Here is a 26,967-nt window from a genome sequence, read left to right as displayed (position 1 = left end):
CACTGGCATGATTCTGCAAGTAAGGTTTTGATTGGTGGACATGAGCTACAACTTGCTGCTGTTAGATCCACATGTAATAGTAGAGCTAATTTTAATTAGATTGCCAAGTAACGTTCACTGCTCAACACACACACACACACACACGCACACACACACACACACACACATATATATATATATATATATATATATATATATAGTAAAATGGTAGTGTCGTGGTTAAGCCATCGGACATAAGGCTGGTAGGTAAAGAGTTCGCAACCCGGTAACGGCTCCTACCCAGAGCGAGTTTTAACGACTCCATGGGTAGGTGTAGGACCACTACACTCTCTTCTCTCTCACTAACCAACTAACAACTAACCCATTGTCCTGGACAGGTAGCTGAGGTGTGCCCAGGAACCTTATTTGGATATAAGCACAGAAATAAGTCAAAATGAAATCTAATTGAGCATTTCAGCTTGATGCGATAGCTCCAGTTGTGCAAATAGCAGCCGCTTATTCAAACACTGGAAGTATAAATTAACGATCTATAGATATATCGTTTGTAGACCGGTCTCGATGGTGTTATGGTTAAGCCATCGAACATAAAGCTGGTAAGTACTGGGTTCGCAGCCCGGTACCGACTCCCATCCAGAGCGAGTTTTAACGACTCAATGGGTAGGTATAAGACCACTACACCCTCTGCTTTCTCACTAACCACTAACAACTAACCCACTGTCCTGTACAGACAGCCCAGATAGCTGAGGTGTGTGTGCCCAGGAAAATGTGCTTGAACCTTATTTGGATATAAGCACGAAAATAAGTTGAAATGAAATGAAATCTTTTGTAGGGCAGTTCTACATCTCTCTCTCTCTCTCTCTCTCTCTCTCTCTCTCTCTCTCTCTCTCTCTCTCTCTCTCTCTCTCTCTCTCGATCTCGATCTCGATCTCGACCCAAACGTCCATTCCATTTTGCCGTTGAGTTTTGGTGTTATATTAAAAAGATCCATCTGACACGACTCTAAAAGGTGGTATCAGGTCGTTTCGCCCTTATTCCCGATCGCCCCGTGTCGTTTCGCCCCCATACCGTTTCGTTTCGCCCTCTATACAGGGTCGTTTCGCCCTCATGTTTATGTTTGTGAATGATGAATAAATTTGTTTACGTGATTCTAGTTGCAAATCAGATATAGGTTATCAATTTGTAACCCTTTATCAACCATAAACACCATTTATATGTATATGTTATTATGTGCAATATTTTAAAGAACCCCTCCCCTCACACCATCCCAGTTCCTACGGGCCTGATGTATTTTATATTAATAAGTACAAAGACTAGCCTACACAATGATATTGTCGATAGGACATATTAGTTATAAAGTGTTTTGGTGTGTGTGTGTGGGGGGGGGGGGGGGGAGGGAGGGGGGCTTTTCTGCAAATTTGCGAAATTGGCCTCTGTAATATCCATTGACGTGTCATGTTTACATCTATGCTGAAGAAGATTTATGATGAAATATTAAAAGGACCATTTGCTTCAGTTTACATTTAAATACATGCAGTTTTCTGCTGTCTGCCATTTTTTTTTTTTTATGGAATACTCTTCAAGTGGGGTGAAAGACTCTAAAATATTAATATAAAATCAATGATCTCTAGTGGTATCTTTAAACATTTTAAACAATCAAATAATATTAATAATAATAAAATAATATGACGTCATCACATTTGTATTTATCTCATAACATGTTATTACATTCAACGGTTGTTAGATTAAGTCATATCCTTTCACCCCTCTTGTAGAATATTCCATAAAAAGTCAAAATGGCAGCCGTCACAAAATTACATGCTTTTTGCCCTATGCGATCTCGACGAAGTCGATACAGGTGACACTGTTATCATCTAGTATGTGGAATCCATGCCATTGTAATTGTTTTTTCAAGATTTCTGTCTGGACAAAATGTGGGTAAAATCTAACGAAAAATAAAGGTAGGAGCAATTTATTGTAGTTGTCCACATTTTGTTTCGGACTTTACGTTATAGTCTACAACCTTGTTGCCTGTTAAGTGACTATTACGACAAAATTATGTTTATATACCAAATTTTGCATACTAGTACCACCCCAATACATAGGGGCGAAACGACTCATAATAGAGGACGAAACGACTCATTCTAAGGGCGAAATGACTCGGGGCGAACGGGAATAAGGGCGAAACGACTCGGGGTCGAATAGGAATAAGGGCGAAACGATCCGGATTCCTAAAAGGTACACCAAACAACAAAAAGTAAAACGACAACAACTATTACCAGAGGTATAATTTCTCGACATTAGAAAAAACCCCACAATAATAATAAAATAATTTTTAAAAAGTAAATAAATATTTGTTGTAAATGAAAGTCCATGCTGTACAAGATTTGTGTATAGGAGAACGTTGCTGTGGTGCTCAAACAATGAACGGAAATTACAAGACCCTCCGAAAAACATGGCGATGTTAGGAGTGAGTCGTTCTACATTTTAATCCTTTGTTGTTGTGTTTCTTACGTTCTTTACGATAATTTGACATATATTACCATCACTTGTTAAAGATGATATTAACCATTACTTCACTGAGGGGTTTAATCCTCTTATTTAAAACCCAATGACACGATATTGTTTAATGTTGTGACTTTGATCTTGCACCTTGCAAATTGAAAAGCTTACATTGTGATTGTGACATTCACGCTAAGTTGAACTAATAATGTAATATATTAAAGCCGCACACCCTAGTTCCATCCAGCGAAAATAAATTATAATTTGGTTAATCTACAAACCTGTAACACACTTAGATCACGTTTTTATCAAATGGAGTGAAAAGGCAAGTTTTATATCAATAAATACCATGGGAATCCCCATGATCCGGGGCCCATGTCCCAATTGCTTGAAATAATTTTGAAAGTTAGTATTGTGATGTCACCGGTAGATGTCGCTCGAAGCACAACAATGCCTACATCACGACAAATTTCACAGACTTGGGGTGCGTTTCTTTCACCTCTCCTGGACATGTTCCAACTGTTCTGTCCTGGTTGTATCCCCTCTCCAGATATCGTAAGACTTAGCAAAATTATTGGTTTTAAGGGTTTGTAACGTTTTGTATTGAGACACTTGTCTGAACTTTATTGTTACTGAAAATGTTCATGAACTGTGAAGAAAAATCTCACAAATGAACAACAACAAATCGTATGTTGATTGCGCGAACCGTGCACGAGAAAACAAACCGAACCAAAATGATAACGGTCACGTGATGTACCAACGTCTGTGACATTGAAATGGAAATATCCCCTCTAAAAATAGATTAGACCTTGTCTGCTCAATGTTTTTTTCTCAGACGTGCGTGCGATTTTATGAAATACGAAAAAGCATTTTGTGGTATTACAAAAACCAGGATTACCAAAAAACACTTCAGGTGAATGTAAATGTATATACTAAATAAATAATGTAAATAATAAACGGTAAGGCGTAATAAAAAAATGGTTTGGTTCCGGTTACCCGACCGTCCCTAGATTTTTGTTGCCGACCATAAACATTTTTTAACCTCCTCCCCCCCCCCCCCCCCCCCCCTTTTTTTTTCACCTGTTTTATTTAATAATCCATTAATATCAATCCTAATTTTCGTCGACTCTAAAAACAACAACTGCAGAGAGATGCCACGAGATCTGTCAGTCCAAGATCTCGTTACCAGAAGACTCGGAACACTGCGCAATTTTACTTCCGAAGAGTTCCAAATGAAAAGCTTCCGAGAGCCATTCGGAACTCCTCGTGCATTTCCACGAAATATAAGCGTAGCGGAATGTGACAAGGTGTTCCGATTCCTTGAATGTCGTTTCATTTGAAATTGATTTAAATACATTTAATATTATTTGATTTGAAGGAGCACATTTTTGACATTCTACTCTGTAAATGGAAGACTCATTCGGAACTACTCGGAACTTGTGAATCCAATCTTCAAAATGTTACGCTAGTTTACTGTTAAAAAGCAGAATGATACAAATTTCCAGTCTATTTTGGTAGGGGAATTCCCTAAAACGTAATCAAACTTCTAGAAATACCGAGTTACGATTCAATGTTAAACATAAAGAGTAAACATGAAAATAGCCGATTATGCTGAAAAGATTACTTAAATTAAATATTTAGACATCAACTCTATCAAAATTTTGCATTTGTTTGACAAATAACCCCTGTATTTATTATTAAATATGATGATATCCATGGCATTTGAAATGAACTGGTAGTACCCAAAACCTTAAGAAATAACAACTCTTTTCACATTTAATAGCGTCTGCAGTGCTGTAGTTGTGAGGAGGTGTAACCATGTTGTGGGTCAGACCTTTAAAAGCAAAAATACAAACCTGTTTTAACCTCTTTGTCAACAGTGCAAAGATACTGTGCAGTGTCCTTATGGACGACTAAAAGGGAAACTGTTTTCCTGAAAATAGTTGTTTTCTTTTGATATCTCTGCTATGAGGATAGTTAGTATGGAGATCTTTTTGTTAACTTATTTTGTTAATTTTTTATTGACATCTTCGTTGTGTTCATGATGTACATTTTGTTACTGCAATACTGGCAATGAAATAGGCCGGGAAGATCAGTGTTGTTGCTGAGGGGGTGTAACCATGTTGTGGATCAGACCTTTGATATTAAAACTGTTTTCCAATGAACAAATTATAGTGTTATTTTAGTGTTATCGTAGTTTATAACCGTACCGTGTAGTATTAGACTTGGGTGGTATTTAATACCGATTGTGGTTGGACTAGGTTTCAACATGGTTTTTTTTTTATAGAAAATAATTAATGATTCTCATTAGAGTATGTATTGTCAGTTGCACTGTAACACAAAGAAAGAGCTTTTAATATATTAATCTGCTATACTATTCAGGAAATATTAGCTGGAAAATGGGTGGGGGAAAAAAAAAAAAAGAAGTTTTCCCTAACTACCTACCCTATTTGTTTTTGGCATGTAACAGGAACCAAACAATTTTTTTTACTTGGCCTAAGTAAAGTGCAATTTTATTTGTGAAAAAATGGGTTTAATAGTGAAAAACAATGCCGTAATGGTTAACAACTAGCCGTAACTAGGGTGTGTCCCTTTAATTGTGAACCGGCCGTTTACTCCCTGTTAACGTGAACTTTAATTTCGTTTGGAAGACCTACAAGAAAGAATGATGTATCAGAGGTTCCTACTATTTTTTCTGTTGCTGTTGGTTTTTAACAAAATATGTTTGTATTTAAAATTTTCTATTGTAAGGTGCCTTGCTTGAATCTGGGGTGTTTTGCCTTAAAACCTGTTTACACCCTGAGTTGTTTCGCCCTTATTCCTGTTTGCCCAGTGACGTTTCGCCCAGGTTCTAAAGTCTGAACCACTATGATAAATTACTGTCCTACCTTTTATTTACCATTAGATTTCCCCACATTTTATCCAGACAGAAATCTTGAAAAACCCCAATTACAATGATACAGATTCCACATACCAGATGATAACTATGTCACCTATATTGACTTTGCTGAGATTGCATAGGCCCTGTAATCATAGGGCAAAAAACATGTAATTTTGTGTTGACTGCCATGTTGCCTTTTTATGGAATACTCTTCAAGAGGGGTGAAAGGATATGACATATTCTAACAATGTCATAACATATGATATCAGGCGTGCAGAAAGTACTTGCCCACTCGCCAAATGTGAGTAAAAATTCTAATGTACGAGTTAAAAAGTGCAACTACCAGTCTGACTGCTGATCTATCTTTTTCTGACTGACTGTATTATAATTTTATTTAGTTTTATTTATTGCATTGAATCTGCAATTCCACATCAGCCATGCAAAAATTCCAAACCATTCAAACAAGCGGTTAAGAGTTTCTAATTGTACAAGAGTGACATTCCGGAAACGGGTTATAGTGAAAAAGGAACCATACCAAAACGGCCCCCAGCAAAGATGGAACTAATTTGGATGAAACGGAACCTGGCGTTGCCTGAAACAGCACCACAATCTTTGGCTATATAGCTAAAACAGAACCCTCCTCCCAATTTTTTATATTTTTTTATGGCTAACACAATATCATTATAATATAAGTTGTGAACAATGATATCTTCAATAAAACAATTGCTATATTATTAATTTATTACTTTGTTTTATTTTTATGTCTGTATAGGGGAGATAGAAGTATTAGTAGCTAGAAGTCAGTGAAATGCAATCAATTTCACCAATACATTGAAATGCTGTTTCAGCTATAAAAAAAAAAAGAGAGAGAAAAAAGTATCATTTTTGCCAATACATTGAGGTGCCGTAACAACCAAATCGGTTCGTTTTGATAGTGAGAACACTGGTTCCAATTTAGCCTAATTTCCAGAAAACTTTTTATGATTTCTGTCTTGACAAAGTGGGGGTAAAATATTAAATTTATCAATAATTATAGATAGGATACCACATTGATTTTTCATTAGTAGTGAGGGATCTTTTATATGCACCATCCCACAGACAGGACAGCACATATACCAGTCATGGTGCATTTTTATGTAGGCCTGTATTTAACACCCTGTACATTTTATGATGTATTTTTAAAGAAAAGAGTTGTTTTTTTCTGGAATTTAGTATTCATTTGCCATTGATGATAAATTCATTGCAGAGATTTGTGTTCGAAATAAGCACTTGTCCATTTGTCCTGACAAGTGAAAATTGACATTCATGGACAAGCATAATGTATTTAACTTTGGCGGTAATCCGGTGCAGAAGTAAAAAAACCTAATCAAGCTGTATCATAATTTTGAGCAATTAAAAAAAAAAACCCATGTAATGCAAATTACTCAACATAGTCTTAGCTCGTGAATATTTGGAATACTAAGGATTTCTGACCGAGTTCCAAATGTTTGAATTTAAAACACAAACATGAAAACCAATTTGACTTTGATATTTGGGAATTACATACACATACTGATTAAATCATTGGTAATGTGATAAAACAAAAACCAGTTAGACAGTTAATATAAGATTTATAAAATATATTAATTAACATTAATTTTTTATTAAAGGGACACGCCCTAGTTACGGCTAGTTGTTAACCATTACGGCGTTGTTTTTCGCTATTAAACCCATTTTTTCACAAATAAAATTGCACTTTACTTACCGTTTATTATTTAGAATATACATTTCCATTCACCTGAAGTGTTTTTTGGTAATCCTGGTAATCCTGGTGTTTGTAATACCACAAAATACATTTTTCGTATTTCTGAAAAATGGACGCACATTTGAGAAAAAAACGTTGAACAGACAAGGTCTAATCTATTTTTAGACGGGATATTTCCATTTCAATGTCACAGACGTTGGTATACCACGTGACCGTTATCATTTTGGTTCGGTTTGTTTTCTCGTGCACGGTTCGCGCAATCAACATCCGAGTTGTTGTTCATTTGTGAGATTTTTCTTCACAGTTCGTGAACATTTTCAGTAACAATAAAGTTCAGACAAGTAAGTATCTCAATACAAAACGTTACAAACCCTTAAAACCAATAAGTCCTGCGATATCTGGAGAGGGGATACAACCAGGACAGAACAGTTGGAACATGTCCAGGAGAGGTGAAAAGAAAGCACCCCAAGTCTGTGAAATTTGTCGTGATGTAGGCATTGTTGTGCTTCGAGCGACATCTACCGGTGACATCAGAATACAAACTTTCAAAATTATTTCAAGCAATTGGGACATGGGGATTCCCATGGTATTTATCGATATAAAACCTGCTTTTTCACTCCATTTGATAAAAACGTGATCCAAGTGTGTTACAGGTTTGTAGATTAACCAAATTATAAAAAATTTCGCTGGATGGAACTAGGGTGTGCGGCTTTAATTAGGTGTAAATTATATTAATTTGTATTTCTCTTCAGTGAATTTTATGAAATATGTCATTTAAAAATAATTTTGTATGACAAAACAAAATTATGATCAATGTAATTAAAAACTGATTGCATGGGTGTGTGAAATTCAGGACCACATTCTTTAAAGGGACATTCCTGAGTTTGCTGCATTGTAAGATGTTTCCGACTAATAAAATATTTCTACGATTAAACATACATATTAAATATATTTTCTTGTTTAGATTATCAGTTTCTGTATATTCAATGTGTTTCTGATTGTCTTAATATTTGTAAGAAGCCCAAACTAGATTTTGTCTTCAAATAATTCGTACGTACAAAAAAATATTTTTTAGGAAATAAAATGAAAATTAACCTAGTACAAATATTAGAACGATTAGAAACACGTTTAATATACAGCCACTAATATTCTAAACAAGAAAATATATTTAAAATGTAAGTTTAATCATAGAAATATTTTATAAGTCGATAACATCTTAAAACATTGCAGCAAACTCAGGAATGTCCCTTTTAAAAAAAAGAAAAGAAGTAACATGTCCTTGTTTTCACACAAAAGTTACTGTTGCTCTCTGTGCTGTCATCCTGGGCTCAAAATAGCGGCTATTTTACAGACTTAGCTGGTGAAATAGCAACAACTAATATTAATATCATTTGCAGGGATCGATTTTGGCCCACGGCACTACGGCTACTGCTGTAGCCCTTGTTACTGGACGCGGTGCCCCGATAAATTGGACCGTGTCCACGGCCATAAGTAGCCGTGGTTGCCTTCCTTGTATGCCCTAGTGCCCTTCTCATGCCTGGTACCAACTAAATTGAACTTTGCAGCATTTGTCACTTGCCGTGTATTCGTCCATAAGAACAGAAATCCAAAGAAATTATTGCCGACTCTCAGACACGCAATTTTGATAGGCGCAGCCATATTGTTATTGTTTACAAGCCACAGATCCGAGAACCACGTGGTCGCCGAGAAGTAACTGCGCAGTCGCTCTATAAAGACTGTTCTGCGCAGGGAACCTCATCTCTCACTTGCATCAGTGAAAACTTTACAGAAAGTGGCCTTGGTGCTCAACCCTTGAAAGAAATGTTGCCCTTGGTGCCCTGCTCAGTGGCCTTGGTGCCCCAAAAATTTCCTCAAACCCAAAGCCAAAATGGCCTTGCCCTGAATTTTTTTTAATTCTACCCCTGCATTTGACATAAATTAGATACATTAGAAAAATGCTAACAAATGTAAGTAGCCAAAATCTGAAATGGAAAATCCTCAAATGATAAACAAATATGGTGTTTAAAGATAAAACAGGAAAAGACAGACTGGGATAGGAGACAGTGTGTTCGTTAATTGATGCCAGCTGGTGATTTTGAACACCTGTCGTGGATATAGCTATCAGCTTTACTCCATCAGCTGCCTCCTTTCAAAGATAATGAACACTGAGACAAAAAAAAACATTCATCCGGCCAGTGAAATTGTGATTTGTCTTTGCCCAAGTATTCCTAGCATATGTTAAGTGTCGGACATATTAATTTTTCTCAATTGTCAATGTATCATATGATAGGATTTATGTACATGTAATCCCAAAAATCTCTACATTAATTATTATTATTATTATTTTTTAATAGCAACAGGGACAGTGTCGTTTCGAGGACAAATGGCCAAGCATGCGTCCAACAGTACTCAAGTTGCTGAGACAGGAAGCAGTGACTCGCGATGAGTGGCATGGGTTGTTTTGGTAAGTCAGGTTTAAGCATATTTAGTTTGTACTATTCTACATATAGATAAACATTAATATTAATGATGCTGGCATTTTGCTAAAGTTTTTGACATCCACTGAGCCAAGTAAAAACATCTAGTTTTTAGGGGTATCCAGGTTAAAGAGGTTCTATTCTGTACTGATATTTAAAAAGGGATTGAACAAAAATGTCTGGATTTGAAAGAATTCCATTTTATTCATGGTATGGTTTTGAGGGGTTTCAATGTACTTATATACATGACAGATCCTACAAAGTCTGAGCTAAAATCACACTTGGAAAAAAAAAAAAAAACCCAATATAATTAATCCTGTTTTAATACTAAAACAATTTGGGCTATTTTTAGATCATTTGCTTTTTATTTTAACAAATATATTTGCTTAAAAATTAACTTAATTCAAATACAAAAAAAACAATATGACATGTTTGTATTTGAATTTTGTGCTTGTTTTATTTCAGGGCTGTCCATTCAGTGTGCATGTGGGATGAGAAAGATGGTCCACCAAAAATTTATCAGCATCTACAAGATGATATCCTTGATTTCATTCGACAGGCTCAAGCTGTAAATAAATCATTATGAAATACTTGTGAAACTATAGCAAGATATAATTTGTATAATAAATGTACTGTAGAATTTAAGTTTACAACTATTTTTGTTTTAATGAATGAAACTTTGAATACATTTATTTGGGGATTATTTTATATATATATATATAGATACATAAACATTTTTATTTTCACCACTCCTTTAACAAGTCTAGTATTTACCTTAAATTTAGGACCCATTTAAAAGACAGTAATGGGTTGAACAATATGAAATGAGTTCCGTGAAAAAGTTTTGTGTAACCAATAAATGGGTTTTCAATTATTAGAGGTCTGTTTATACTTCATAAATATTATTTTATGACTTCTGTTGATCATTTCAGAGAGTTCTACAACACAAGGAAGATTCGGCCTTGTTACGGGCTTACATTGCGGAATGGGGGAAATTTTTTACACAGTGCAACTACCTGCCAAGCCCATTCAATCAACTGGAGGCCAATTTGCTTGGTAAACTCCACAGCAGCATGCCGAAAAAACAGCAAGGTGGAGATGAAAGTCTCGTTCGAAAAGTAAGTAGACATTTTGGATGATATTGTGACCTACTAAATGGTCCACAAAAATATTGTCTAAATATATTAATACATTTAATGTGTCTCTACAACAAGCCATGATTGTTTTTGCGAAACATTTGGAATGATTAGTGCAGGACTAGTTTTGTCTGTCAACGAATTCACCAATTGCAAATTAATTTTTGAAAATGATTTCATGTAATTTTGTTGAGAAATAGTTGTAGGTTTCTGTACTTTTTAAAATTTAATAGATAATTTGGCGAAATTCTCTACATACCCATAGCTAGTCCTGAAAGCACAATATACATAATTCCTATTGTCGACTATGGCCAGGTTTACCCATAGATGGTCACATATGTCTGACATATAATTGTAAATAAAAAAGTGTTGAGTGCATTATATAAAAACTTTCTTTCTTTCTTCCTTCAGTTTAACCCATTTTATTATGGATGAGACCTTTAATATGCAACCGCCTAAACCGATCATGTTGTAAGTGGTGGGTGGGTGTTTCGGGTTAAGCAAGAACTGACAGTAATGGAGATTATTAGGAATCTCTAAAATATTTTCTGTAAAAAAAAATTATGAGAAAAACATCTCAAGTACCTGTTTATAAAACATTTGGTCAATGTGTTTAAAATTTTATTTCAGTTGATGTTGGACAGTTGGAATCAGAGTATATTCTCCAATATCAAGCAGCGACTGCAGGACAGTGCCATGAAACTAGTGCATGCCGAGAGAAATGGCGAAGCATTCGATTCGCAGCTCGTCATTGGAGTTAGGGAATCATATGGTTAGTATCTACTGCTATGCCACCAGTATTTACTTTTTATTTTGACTGTATTTAAGTCTGTATTCTTCAGAAACTTTAAGCAGAACTTTAACATACAAAGCCTGTTTTTGTTTCGCACACTACATATAATTACAATGTTTAAACATCAGTGTTTCAGAAAAAAAACCCACACTTCATCTATTCGGCCCTAAATCTTCAATCATCAGAGTTTGTATACTCGTATCATGATAACGGAACCTCACTAAAAAGTTGCATGACAGTTATATGACCAGCATACTTTACATTGTACATTATTAAAGAGACATACCCTAGGTTTTAAACACTAAGGCATATGTTTTTACTATTAGAGCCATTTTTTATAACTAAAATCATACTTTACTTAGATTTTATTGTTTAGATTAACCATTTCCATACATTCAAAGTGTTTTTGGTCATCCTGGTATTCTTAATATCACAAAATGCATTTCTCATATTTTTAAAAACGCACATGCTTCTGAGAAGTAACAGTTATGGAGTCTAGTTTTAGTCTATTTTTACAGGATATTTCACCATTTCAAAGTCAGAAACTCATGTTTCAATCAATTGTAACTTTATCCAAATGTGTTACATGTTTGTAGATTAACTAAACTTAGTATGAATTTTCATGGGCTAAAACTAGGGTGTGTGTCTTTTAATTTTTATATAGTAGATTATATTTAATTTTTACATAGATTATATTTAATTTTTACATAGATTATATTTAATTTTGTAACAGTGTCACTAAATATATATTTTTTTATTTCCAGTAAATCTCAGTTCAGATGTGGAGGACAAGTTAAAAATATACAGAGACAATTTCGAAAAGGCATATTTAGATGCCACAGAGTCATTTTACAAAGTAAAAGCACCACGTTACCTTGAAGACAATGGTGTGCAAAACTATATGCGCTATGCTGACTCTAAGCTTAAAGAAGAAGAGTCGCGAGCAAGGCGATATCTAGAAATAGGATATGGATGCAATTCTGTAGCTGCTGTGAGTATTCACCATGATCTTAATGACAAGTTAGCAGATATCTGGTTCCAAGTTACTGTAAATCATTACTATCAAAAGTTGATTTTTTTTTTTTAAGACCAAGTTTTTTTCCCAGTGTTGTGTCAGTTACAGATGCTCATTAAACAGAAGAGCACATGTTCATGGAACAACATTTCAAAATCTTAGGTAACCTGAAGTCAGTTCATGTAATATATTGAATTAAAATGTTATTTTATAAGTGTTATAGAGGATAATTAGAATTTGCTGCTCATCATATAAACCGATGAAGTCTTTTTCAGAACTGCTTTACTAAATATTGAATATAAATGTTATTTTAGAAGTGTTATAGGATAAATAGAATTTGCTGCTCGTGTTTTTAATATGTAAAATATAAACCTCGTCTGGTTAATTGGTATTTGTCTTGGCAGAGTCTCAACAAGTACTGATTAACAGAGACTGTTGATATTTTTCTGATTAAAGAACACTTGTAACAAATCCTCTATTTATTGATCTCAGGATATCATGGGCTCTTGAGATTACAGATAACATTTGAATTATATGTTAAGTGATGATAACGTTTATATTTTACAGTTGTCAGAGTGTTGTGTTCGTGTGCTTGTCACAGACTTCAAAGAAACTATTCTTCAAGAATGTGCCTACATGATCAAGCATAATGAGACAGAAAGTATGATGCTACGTCGGTCTTCCCTTTCGTTTCATTGTTTCACCTGGTGGAGCTTTTGTTCAACTGATACATTTTGTACCATTTACTCAAAGAGGCAGAATATTACCCACCATTCCAGCAAGTGGTAAAGTGCTCTCTTGATGCGCAGTAAATCTAGGATTGATCCCTGTCTGTGGGCCCATTGGGCTATTTCTCGTTCTAGCCAGTGGTATGTGCTATTCTGTCTGTGGAGTAGTGCATATAAAAGATACCTTGCTAATAACTGAAAAATGTAGCGGGTTTCGTCTTTAAGACTATATGTCAAAATTACCAAATGTTTGACCTCCAATAGCTGATGATTAGTAAATCAATGTGCTCTAGTGGTGTTGTTAAACAAAACAAACTTTAACTTTTTCTAGCCAATGCCTCATGACTTATATCCTGTCTGGGATGGTGTATATAAAAGATCTCTTGCTACTAGTGAAAACAAGTAGCATTTTTCCTCAATGTTTGACATTCAATAGCCGATGATCAGTGTGCTCCAGTGGTGTTGTTAAACACAGGGCTAGTTCTGGATGATCGAAAAAATTTGCGAAATTATCTTTAAAATGCCAAACCTATAGCTATTTTCCAACAAAATATAAATTATAACAATATTTTTTCGCCAAATTGAAATAAAATTTGCCAATTCTTGTCAAAATTCGCAGTTGGCAAATTTGGCGAGTGGCAGAGCTAGCCCTGAAACAAAATAAACTTGAACTGTATCAAAGTTAACTGCATGTGCTATTTTGTTTGAGAAGTACAAATAAGTGACCCCTTGCAATTATTGGACAATACTAGCATATATGGTTCATATCGAAATGACATTTAATAGTGTCACACAAACATTTCTTTCTGTGTTTCTTATGCAATAATTTAAAAAAAAAAAAAAATTTAATTGTTGATGTCATGGTTATGAAAATGGCTGAAGAAATTCTTGACATTTTTTCCCCCGCCAATGTTGGTTTGTGTGTGTTTTATTTTGACATAGTTCTTGTTTCGTACCATTTTTTCAAACAGATGTTTCATAAAGAACTCATTGTTTACTGCCGTACATCCTTTCAGTTTGCTTATTTATACTTTCAGAATTACGCTTGATGTTTAGTTTGATGGACAGAGTGGCTGATGGCATCACGCCCATGTTGTACGACCTCGAGGCTCACATCGTCAGTCAGGGTCTAGCAGACATGATGGCATCAGCAGAAACTATTACCACAGTAAGTCTTACTTTGGCATTCATGTAATGATTTTTGTGTATTTTAGAATTTGGATACAATCTTATTCTGATGGAATAGTTTCAGTTTCTTTTAAGTACCAAATCTCACTATAATAAAATAGTTTTTTTTTGTTCTGAGCTCTCTCAAATGATAACCAGATTCTTAATATATGCCGATTGGCATAAAGGAATTAGTTTTTGACTAATAAACTTCTATATAAGTTAGTCAATTGAAAATGGTGGAAATATCCTGGCCATATATTTTATTTTTTGTTCAAATAATTAAAATGATTTCTCTCTCTCGAGCGAGATCTATTCATGGTTGAGATTTTAAAATATTGTCATTAACTTTTAATTAACATTAATATGTAATTGTATCTTTGAATTTCATAACATTAGTCTTGTTTTTTTTCTTCAGGATTCTGAGAAGTATGTAGAACAGCTGTTGGATTTGTTCAACAGATTCAGCACACTAGTCAAGGAAGCATTTAATGATGACCCAAGATTCCTAACCTCAAGAGACAAGGTGAGACAGTTCTGTGAATGGTTTTATTGAACCTTTTACATTAAAATGTTTCTTCTTCAAATTGTACTCTGCGTTCAATCTGTCATATCAGTAAACTGGATGTGGTGATGAATTTGCTACTTTCCAGAAGTTATTGACAAATCCCCAGAGTTTTTTGTTGAGGGGTGTGTCTTCCAACAATTTGTATAAAATCACATAATGTATTAAGTCAATTTTATACTACATTTGTGACTGGCATGCATGATAAATTCATCAAGGATGAAAAAGACTATAAGTAAATAACACAACTCTTGTAACTTGATTTACTCATAAATTAGAATAATAGAATAACAGTGGAATTTTTGTGATGTCATCCAGTTAGAATGAAGTAAATCATTTATCAGTAGAAATTTTGTAATATATCAAATAATAATAAAATTTCTGTTACATTCATTACAATATAATTAAATTTTCTTTGCATCTATACACTTACAGCAATCTGATTGGTCCAGATGTGCTTAATTTTTTTCGTTCATATCTCAATGAACCGAAAATATTTAAGCCACACCTACTACCCCCCTCCCCCCCCCCCCCCCCCACTGACTCGCACTACTTTTGTGCAACAAGCCAGATTATTCTGGCAATCATATTTAGATATTTTGAAGAAAACACATGAAAGCTACAAAAAATGTATACGATAAATTAATTGAAAATGCTATAGCAGAGTAGACATGTAGATATATACGCATTGATTTAAAAAAAAAAAAAAAAACACCACCCAAAAAACCCAACCTCTTCGCTAATCATGACATGGGACTCGGTCGGTGGCCAAAGAAATCATGTAGGAAACTTCACTTCTGTAACTTACTTGTAAGCGATGTTCTACAGCTGTTGGCGAAAATTAAACAGTTCCACCAACAGCATAAATGTTAGACACATTCTCTTCGTTCACTTTCATAAAATATAAACTAAACATGAATAGGACAATTCCTTCCAATGTAACTAAACAATCCGTAAAAATGCACAGAAGCTAGAGAAAATGACCTGATTCAAATGATAGTGAATGAACGTTCGCATTCTTACACAACATAAGTATCAATGAAGTTTACACAAACAATACTACAGGCATATTTAAAGCTAAACAAAATAAATTCTGTTATGTATTGTTAAAGTATGCGGGATCATACAATGTGCACATCGTTTTTTTGGTTCATACTTGCATGAACCAAAAAATAATTGCTTTCAGTTCTTAAATAACGTCAATCTCATTGGTCCATCAGGGAACGTCATATCTCATAACATCACTTTATATTAAGTAGTGTGTCTTACAGAGTGTTATTCTTGAAGAACCAAAAAAATTATTCAAAATAAAGTATAAACTTTTAGTGTTGTTATTATTAAGTATGTTTGAAATTTAATTATAAGTATTGCCTGTTATTTCTTTTATGTTCATCTGGGTATAAACAACAGACTTCTATTAGAATGGCTCCACCAATTCACACAGTTTGCAGATGATTTTTTTGGTTCATACCCTGATGAACGTAAAAGAAATAACAAACAATCTTTAAATGTAATATAAAAATGTTCACCTTTTTGCTCTACCCTATCCAGAAGAAATTACATCTATATATTTGCCATTTGTTCTGATTTGAGTTTCAACAATTGTTTTTGATCTTCTATTTTATTTTATTTTATTTTATTTTCAGGCATACAAAAATGTAGTAAATGACACATCAGTATTTAAATTAGAAATTCCCATGAAGAATAAAGGGTGAGTTTCTTGTATTAGCTATTGAATATTTTTCATTTTTAATTAGATGGTTGGTTTGGGATTGATCCCCATCAGTGGGCCCATTGGGATATTTCTCACTCCAGCCAGTGCACCATGACTGGTACATCAAAGGCAGTGGTATGAACTATCCTGTCTATTGGATGGTGCATATAAAAGATCCCTTGCTGCTAATTGAAAAGAGTAGCCCATGAAGTGGCGACAGTGGGTTTCCTCCCTCAATATCTGTGTGGTCCTTAACCATATGTCTGACGCCATATAACCGTAAATAAAATGTGTTGAGTGTGTCTTTAAATAAAACATTTCCTTCCTTCCTTTTAATAAGATGAGATATTCGTGGCAGTGTCTAGAAATGTATGAAATAACATGGCGAAGGATTGTTGATGAAGCACATAGTGTAATAATCACAACTTTACTACATCACTGACAGCACAGCTGGCTCTGGGTGATAAGAAAATTTGCCAAACTATCTAAAAAATGCAAAACCTATAGTTATTTTTCAACGAAATATCAATCATTACAAAAATTATTTTCGCCAAATTAAAATAAAATTTGCCGACTTCTTTTTAAATTTGCAATTGCCGAATCTGGCGAGTTGTAGAGCTAGCCCTGCTCTAAGAATGATTATCTGCAACAGTAGTGCACATCAGAGCATTGATTATCTGCAACAGTAGTGCACATCAGAGCATTGATTATCTGCAACAGTAGTGCACATCAGAGCATTGATTATCTGCAACAGTAGTGCACATCAGAGCATTGATTATCTGCAACAGTAGTGCACATCAGAGCATTGATTATCTGCAACAGTAGTGCACATCAGAGCAATGATTATCTGCAACAGTAGTGCACATCAGAGCATTGATTATCTGCAACAGTAGTGCACATCAGAGCATTGATTATCTGCAACAGTAGTGCACATCAGAGCATTGATTATCTGCAACAGTAGTGCACATCAGAGCATTGATTATCTGCAACAGTAGTGCACATCAGAGCAATGATTATCTGCAACAGTAGTGCACATCAGAGCATTGATTATCTGCAACAGTAGTGCACATCAGAGCATTGATTATCTGCAACAGTAGTGCACATCAGAGCATTGATTATCTGCAACAGTAGTGCACATCAGAGCATTGATTATCTGCAACAGTAGTGCACATCAGAGCATTGATTATCTGCAACAGTAGTGCACATCAGAGCATTGATTATCTGCAACAGTAGTGCACATCAGAGCATTGATTATCTGCAACAGTAGTGCACATCAGAGCATTGATTATCTGCAACAGTAGTGCACATCAGAGCAATGATTATCTGCAACAGTAGTGCACATCAGAGCATTGATTATCTGCAACAGTAGTGCACATCAGAGCATTGATTATCTGCAACAGTAGTGCACATCAGAGCAATGATTATCTGCAACAGTAGTGCACATCAGAGCATTGATTATCTGCAACAGTAGTGCACATCAGAGCAATGATTATCTGCAACAGTAGTGCACATCAGAGCAATGATTATCTGCAACAGTAGTGCACATCAGAGCATTGATTATCTGCAACAGTAGTGCACATCAGAGCATTGATTATCTGCAACAGTAGTGCACATCAGAGCATTGATTATCTGCAACAGTAGTGCACATCAGAGCAATGATTATCTGCAACAGTAGTGCACATCAGAGCAATGATTATCTGCAACAGTAGTGCACATCAGAGCAATGATTATCTGCAACAGTAGTGCACATCAGAGCAATGATTATCTGCAACAGTAGTGCACATCAGAGCATTGATTATCTGCAACAGTAGTGCACATCAGAGCATTGATTATCTGCAACAGTAGTGCACATCAGAGCAATGATTATCTGCAACAGTAGTGCACATCAGAGCATTGATTATCTGCAACAGTAGTGCACATCAGAGCAATGATTATCTGCAACAGTAGTGCACATCAGAGCAATGATTATCTGCAACAGTAGTGCACATCAGAGCATTGATTATCTGCAACAGTAGTGCACATCAGAGCATTGATTATCTGCAACAGTAGTGCACATCAGAGCAATGATTATCTGCAACAGTAGTGCACATCAGAGCATTGATTATCTGCAACAGTAGTGCACATCAGAGCATTGATTATCTGCAACAGTAGTGCACATCAGAGCATTGATTATCTGCAACAGTAGTGCACATCAGAGCATTGATTATCTGCAACAGTAGTGCACATCAGAGCATTGATTATCTGCAACAGTAGTGCACATCAGAGCATTGATTATCTGCAACAGTAGTGCACATCAGAGCATTGATGTGTCGGTCAAGCCAAACCAGTGACACCCACTGTGGGTAGAACCTTTATTTCAGCTTGCTTTTTCTTTTCTTTTTTTTACATAAAATAATTATCATAAAGTAATCCAGATTTGATTGGAAATTCTGGAAAATAAAAGGACCTTAAAAGGTTTTTTTTAGTTTAGTCTATATTTTAAAATGGGTATCATATCCCTACTTAAAATAACTTTTGTGAAGAAGCATATAGTCTGGCAATTGCCTGGATGGATGCACTGGATCATTTCTCATTTTATGCAGTGCTCCACAACTGGTGTGCCATTGGCTGTAGTTTTTGTTATTTTGTGGGGTGGGACATAGCCTAGTAGGCTAGCTCTAACCTGATGCATGGTCAGTTTAGGATCAATCCCCCATTGGTGGGCCCATTGGACTATTTCTTATTACAGCTGGTGTAACAAAGGCGTTGGTATGTATTATCCTGTCTGTGAGAGGGTGCATACAAAAGATCCTTTGCTGCTAATTGAAAAGAGTAGCCCGTGACATGGTTTCGTATCACATTATCTTTGTGGTCCTTAACCATATGTCTGACGCCATGTGACTGTAATTTGTTAATCATAGGATGACAACCTCATAACTAAAGGTAATATTCAAAAATGGAATTATACAAATTATATTGACTTTTGTTTAATTAAGCAACTTGCTCTTGAAATCGGCTAACAACACACAGGCTACTCCCTGATTAATTAGAAGAAAACTTTCATCATGTCTCTTTTCATGAATACATGTAGCCCAGTTGTAAAGTGCTTGCATGATATGCGGTCGGTTTGGGATCGATCCCTGTCAGTGGGTACATCAAAGGCCGTGGTATGTGCTATCCTATCTATGGGATGGTGCATATAAAAGATCCCTTGCTGCTGAAGTGGCGACGGCAGGTTTCCTCCTTCAATATCTGTGTGGTCCTTAACCATATGTCCGGCGCCATATAACCGTAAATGAAATGTGTTGAGTGCGTCGTTAAATAAAACATTTCCTTCCTTTTCTTCTTTCATGAATACTTAACCTGACCTGTCGCCTAATTGCATTCATAATCCCAATCCCCTGAACCCAAATAACAAGAATCTTCCATGGTGTCTTTTATCATATCTACTTTCCTACAGATAAGATAACAAGAAAAAAGAAGGAAAGAAATGTTTTATTTAATGATGCACTCAACACATTTTCATTCAATATTTTTTTTTTGCCTTGCAGTGTTGGTGCAAAGACTCAGCCTGAATCAAAGTGTCCCGAACTGCTTGCTAACTACTGTGATATGTTGTTGCGGAAGACCCCACTGAGTAAAAAACTGACATCTGAAGAAGTAGAATTGAAACTTAGAGATGTCGTGAGTACCTAAATATTGAAACATATTTCATTTTTATATTTCTAATTTATAATTATCTTTCGTTTATTCATGGATATATATATTTTTTTTTAATGTATATAAACTTTTGTCTCAGTTTAGTTGCATACAACTATACCAAAAAAAATAAAAAATCAACATGGGTATAATATATCAGTAATAGAATAAATTTATTTATAATTTTTGTTATTTATCTTTCCTTTATTCATGGATATATATATATATTTTTATTATTATTATTATTATTATTTATAATTTTTGTTTTAAACTTTGCATTAGTTACAGTTTTATAATGTTAAAGTTTGTATTTTCTCGCAGATTTGTTAAAACTATGGAAGACATTATCTTGTAACTTGTTAAATTTTAAAATGTAAATTTTCGTTCTTGAATGCATGTCTTTGTTTAAACTTGTGTCTGATTAAATGATTGTTTTTTGTTTCAGTTGCTGGTGTTGAAGTATGTGACAAATAAAGATGTGTTTATGCGTTACCACAAAGCCCACCTTACACGCAGATTAATTCTTGACACGTCAGCGGACAATGAGAAAGAGGAAAATATGGTGGAGTGGCTCAGGGTGAGAACAAATGTTACATTCTATGAATTAACAGGCAAATGTTACATTCTATGAATTAACAGTCAGATGTTACATTCTGTGAATTAACAGTCATTTGTTACATTCGATGAATTAACAATCAAATGTTACATTCTATGAATTAACAGTAAGATGTTACATTCTATGAATTAACAGTAAGATGTTACATTCTATGGATTAACAGTCAGATGTTACATTCTATGAATTAACAGTAAGATGTTACATTCTATGAATTAACAGTAAGATGTTACATTCTATGAATTAAGTCAGATGTTACATTCTATGAATTAACAGTAAGATGTTACATTCTATGAATTAACAGTAAGATGTTACATTCTGTGAATTAACAGTCAGATGTTACATTCTATGAATTAACAGTAAGATGTTACATTCTGTGAATTAACAGTCAGATGTTACATTCTATGAATTAACAGTAAGATGTTATATTCTGTGAATTAACAGTAAGATGTTACATTCTATGAATTAACAGTAAGATGTTACATTCTGTGAATTAACAGTAAGATGTTACATTCTATGAATTAACAGTAAGATGTTACATTCTATGAATTAACAGTCATTTGTTGTACGATTTCTTTCCCATGAATTAACAGTAAGATGTTACATTCTGTGAATTAACAGTCAGATGTTACATTCTATGAATTAACAGTCAGATGTTACATTCTGTGAATTAACAGTAAGATGTAACATTCTGTGAATTAACAGTAAGATGTTACATTCTGTGAATTAACAGTAAGATGTTACATTCTGTGAATTAACAGTAAGATGTTACATTCTGTGAATTAACAGTAAGATGTTACATTCTATGAATTAACAATCATTTGTTGTACGATTTCTTTCCCATGAATTAACAGTAAGATGTTATATTCTGTGAATTAACAGTAAGATGTTACATTCTATGAATTAACAGTAAGATGTTACATTCTGTGAATTAACAGTAAGATGTTACATTCTATGAATTAACAGTAAGATGTTACATTCTATGAATTAACAGTAAGATGTTACATTCTGTGAATTAACAGTAAGATGTTACATTCTATGAATTAACAGTAAGATGTTACATTCTATGAATTAACAGTCAGATGTTACATTCTATGAATTAACAGTAAGATGTTACATTCTATGAATTAACAGTCATTTGTTGTACGATTTCTTTCCCAAATAAGGCTGATTTACCTAGTTGCTATTAATTTAAGAGATATTAATTTTTTTGCCAATCGAACAAAAAACCCACCAAATTGTAACTTTAAAAAGCTTCTCTTTTTTTGGTGATGTTACATAATTAAGTTATGTGAGGGCTTAAACTTAATCAAATTTGTTACCTGTGACAATTTTGAGCCTGCCTACAGCAATTAAAAAACATGTAACTTTTTAAAACAACTAAATTCAAACCTAAAAACCAAAAATTATCCTTTGAACCAGCAACAATAATTTTTATTTAGCAGCAAAAAAACAGCCAACAGTAAAACCTCTGACTTAGGGCAGTCCTGAGACTTAACCACTAGACCACTGAGGGTGGTGTTTTGTAGTGGAGGAATTTATAACCAACAGCTAAATATGGCTGCTTCTACTAAGTGGTCCTGTAATGAACTTGTAAATACATTGAAACCCATCAGACTTTTTACTTGGTTCCATGTGTGTCTGGTTTAGAGGCATTTCACTGTATTATAAAAATCAGTAAGTTAACATGATACAGTCAAATCCACTTAATTGCATAGCCCCGGTGTGTGTTAAATTTATGCCAATAACCGGTATAACCGATTATCCGATAGAGCCCCACTTCCAGATTATAACTAACGGTAAACTTTACAAATGCCTTGTGGACAGTCTGTCTTATTCTTAACTGCAGAAAATTGTCAGTATGTTGATACATGTATGTGTTTCATTTGTTTATAAATGTATTTTAAAATAATAATAAATAAAATAACAGTATAAATGTTGTAAGGTCAAATATTTTTAATTTTGCATTGTTGTGGTTGTGTTTATTGATGCTATGTCTAGCTACTAATATTCACGTTGCAGTTTGTTGCACACAACTTTTCCACAGTTCACACCTATTGTTCTGAGGGGTGTTGAGTAGTGAAACCGTGTTACTTGGCAAAACGCAATTTCCACGTGCAGGCGAAATATACATAGCTTAAATTAGCAAAAGTATATTTTGTTTGAGATGCTAATGTGCATTGAACAAAATATAAGAAGCGTAGTGTTTGTTTTGCTTATTTCATTAATTAATTAGAAAATTAAAAATATTTAATAATGAATAAAATTATTAACACAATGTAAGCCAGACCTGTGCCCACCCCTCCTCCCTCCTGTAGGAACCGGGGGAGAGGCCTGTGCCCACCCCTTCCTCCCCCCTCCCCCCCCCCCCCAAATGTATAATATTTTTATTTGCAAGTCTGCTGTAAGTTCACAAAGGGTCAAACCTCTTGAAAGAAAAATACAAACAATTCAACTCAAATGTAATAACATGAAATCAAAGTCGTCCCCCCCCCCCCATGCAGTGTAACATATTAAAACATTATAACACTTGTCAATTTCACTCTGGGCTGGCAGTTGCTTTGATGTAGCCTTCCCAAGTGAAAAACAAAAATGATGTTTATTTCTTTCATGGGGCAAGCCACTTGCTATCACATAGACTGACTATAAACTGTTGAGTGGCTGTAACAGTGAATTAATTGACAACTAGTAATACACTGAGAGGCGTGAACAAATGGATTAGTTCATAGTTGTGAACATTTTACCTCAGACATGGTAAGTGTCTCTCTGTTGAAAACAATGCCATTGATGCGGTTAGTTGCAGTTTCTATAAGGTTTTTTTAATTATTGTTTTAACATAAATAAGTAGCAGTGATAATTAATGTTAACTTAAAATACAGTGGTTCAAATGTGACATACAAAATACAGTAAAAACTAATCATATTTAATATAAGTTGTAGAAGCATCACGAGGGGTATATGGCTTTTTATGTACCCTTTGTGTGTTCTTTTACCCCGAGCCGAAGGCGAGGGGATAAAAGAGCACACAGAGGGTACATAAAAAGCCATATACCCCGAGAGATGCTTCTACAACGAATTTATCTTGCCGACATGTTAAACCATATAGCCAAATAATCAAATTAACGCCAGACAATAATTGTTAACAATTTATTAACGGAGCCGTACCACGCGGACGCGAACGAAATCACTTGCCAGTGATGAAAAATAGTTCCATCGATAAACGAGTTTTTAACTTCAAATGTTTGTAATACGAAATTGTCTGAAACAGATATTAATAATTTAAAAAAAAATAAAAAACTTTTTTTTATCAGAAATGTATGTAGTAAAAAAAATTAAAATATTAAAAATAAAAAACAACTGTTGCTAATCGCGCATTAATACAATAACACCACGACCGTAATTAGGTGGCCGAGTTCAACATTGCAGCTTTTAAAAGTATTGAAATAGTGTATTTTATAGTAAAAATTAAATTAATTATGTATACTTGATTGATTATCAATGTTATTTATAATCTAATTATTGCTTTAGCATTAACTGGGGCGGCTGGAAACTGTTGGAAATTACAGACGGGGTATAAGAGAATTTGGCTCCGCCCACAGGGGGATAAGGGATTTGTCCAACGGCAAACAACCAAAATGAGATTAAAGAATTTTACATGAAGGCGAGATAATTATCTTTATTAAATTTATTCTAGGACACAATTGCCTTGGCCAAGTCTATCTTTCAGTGTTATCAAAGGCTTTAAAGCTGCACACCCTAGTTCCATCCAGCGAAAATAAATTATAATTTGGTTAATCTACGAACCTGTAACACACTTAGATCACGTTTTTATCAAATGGAGTGAAAAAGCAGGTTTTATATTCATAAATACCATGGGAATCACCATGTCCCAATTGCTTGAAATAATTTTGAAAGTTAGTATTCTGATGTCACCGGTAGATGTCGCTCGAAGCACAACAATGCCTACGTCACGACAAATTTCACAGAGTGAGCACAGACTTGGGGTGCGTTCTTTTCACCTCTCCTGGACATGTTCCAACTGTTCTGTCCTGGTTGTATCCCCTCTCCAGATATCGTAAGACTTAGCAAAATTATTGGTTTTAAGGGTTTGTAACGTTTTGTATTGAGACACTTGTCTGAACTTTATTGTTACTGAAAATGTTCACAAACTGTGAACAAAAATCTCACCAATGAACAACAACAAATCGGATGTTGATTGCGCGAACCGTGCACGAGAAAACAAACCGAAATAAAATGATAACAGTTACGTGGTATACCAACATCTGTGACGTTTACACAGGAAGATTCCCTCTAAAAATAGATTGGACCTCGCTTGCTTAACAGTTTTTCTCGATAGCACATCTTGTGAAAAAATGTAAAAAATGCATTTCGTGGTTTTACAAACATCAGGAATACCAAAAAGCACTTCAGATGAATGGAAATGTGTATTCTAAATAATAAAATGTAAGTAAAGTGCAATTTTATTTGTGAAAAATGGGGTTTAATAGCGAAAAACAACGCCGTAATGGTTAACAGATAACTAACTAGGGTGTGTCCCTTTAAGTTAACGCATGCACACATAAAAATAACTGGACTATTCCACAGCTTCAGGCAGGTTTTTGTGTTCTGTCAATGTAGTTCTGTTGTCAGTATTGTTTTAAGTAATTTTGTAACAAAGGACAAATTACATCTGAAATCCTGCCATCAAGACTTAAATGATGCAATAATAAACACTTGAACACATTGCTATAAGCACTATGATAGTCTTGTTGCGCGAGATGTCAACATTGTACATCGCCAGTTCTAGTAACCGCTTTTACTTTTTCTTCTTTTAATATTAGTTTTTATTGTTTCTGGTAAAATATTAAACGTTTGTGGAACATTTTATGATGGAATTTTCTAGAATTTTTGGTTTTCCTATGCAATTAACCGATGTTTTTCTTTATAAAGCTATTCAAATATGCGACATAATTTGTATTGATTTAATGCTGTGTCGCCGAATTATATGCAAATAACCGATTTATGCTATAAACCGATATGCAATAAAGTGGATTCGACTGTATTAATATTATGTTGCTCTGCACGGTTATGTTGTTATTAATGTTGTTATTAACAGGAAGTTGGGATGCCGGCCGACTATGTGAACAAGCTGGCTCGCATGTTCCAGGACATCAAGGTGAGCGAAGATCTGAATGTGGAGTTCAAGGACGCTCACAGAAACAACAATGAAGGACTTGCAGGTTTGTCACAGATGGGTAGGATTCTTAAACCAGGGCTTGAACTTACGGATTTTTGTCTCCCACAGCAATTTTTTAAACAATTGCCATGGGTGATAAGGCCCAGCGAGGGCAATTTTGAGCCTGCCTATGACAAATTTTTTTAAAGTGACATTTACAGCAAATAAACATGACTATTATTTTGCTGTATGTAGACATATTGCAAATGTTAAATATTGGCAGACAATGTACACCAGGTGTATACATTTTGCCATTGTTGAAGAGCTTTACAGATGACACAAAAGTGCAATCATTGCTGCTGTCTACCTACAGCAATTTATGGGGTGGGACGTAGCCTAGTGGTAAAGCGCTCGCTTGATGCGTGGTTGGTTTGGGATTGATCCCCGTCAGTGGGCCCATTGGGCCATTTCTCGCTCCAGCCAATGCACCATGACTGATAGATCAACGGCTGTGGTATGTGCTATCCTGTCTATGGGATGGTGCATATAAAAGATCCTTGCTGCTAATCGAAAAAAGAGTAGCCCATCTGTGTAGTCCTTAACCATATGTGTCTGACGCCATATAATTGTAAATAAAATGTGTTGAGTGCGTCGTTAAATAAACCATTTCTTTCCTTCCTACAGCAATTTATGTCAACAACAGCAATTGCCATTGTTATGTTCAAGCCCTGCTTAAATGTCTGATCTAAACATTTCTTAGTTTAAAAAGTTCACCACTAAGG

At 34.7% G+C, this 26,967-nt stretch overlaps 1 protein-coding gene across 2 annotated transcripts in view; it reads left to right on the top strand.

Moving 5' to 3' along the window:
* The window catches only part of LOC121370436 (cullin-5-like), a 34,655-nt gene that overhangs the window by 1,269 nt on the left and 6,419 nt on the right, over positions 1–26,967 (top strand). Inside the window, exons 1-13 of one of the 2 annotated variants that reach the window (XM_041495656.1) lie at positions 2,426–2,467; positions 9,479–9,588; positions 10,067–10,169; positions 10,534–10,719; positions 11,368–11,509; positions 12,295–12,521; positions 13,113–13,206; positions 14,311–14,441; positions 14,859–14,966; positions 16,652–16,716; positions 20,250–20,382; positions 20,843–20,974; positions 26,126–26,249. In XM_041495656.1, coding sequence (XP_041351590.1) covers positions 2,453–2,467; positions 9,479–9,588; positions 10,067–10,169; positions 10,534–10,719; positions 11,368–11,509; positions 12,295–12,521; positions 13,113–13,206; positions 14,311–14,441; positions 14,859–14,966; positions 16,652–16,716; positions 20,250–20,382; positions 20,843–20,974; positions 26,126–26,249 — 1,570 coding nt within the window. In that variant the 5' untranslated portion in view covers positions 2,426–2,452. Of the gene's footprint in view, positions 1–2,425; positions 2,468–9,478; positions 9,589–10,066; positions 10,170–10,533; positions 10,720–11,367; positions 11,510–12,294; positions 12,522–13,112; positions 13,207–14,310; positions 14,442–14,858; positions 14,967–16,651; positions 16,717–20,249; positions 20,383–20,842; positions 20,975–26,125; positions 26,250–26,967 lie in introns of those variants that run through there. The other variant, XM_041495657.1, reaches the window with a different exon arrangement.

This window comes from Gigantopelta aegis, chromosome 4 (assembly GCF_016097555.1).
Source record: "Gigantopelta aegis isolate Gae_Host chromosome 4, Gae_host_genome, whole genome shotgun sequence".
Taxonomy (NCBI): Eukaryota; Metazoa; Mollusca; class Gastropoda; order Neomphalida; family Peltospiridae; genus Gigantopelta; species Gigantopelta aegis.
This window is presented reverse-complemented; position numbering and strand designations above follow the sequence as displayed.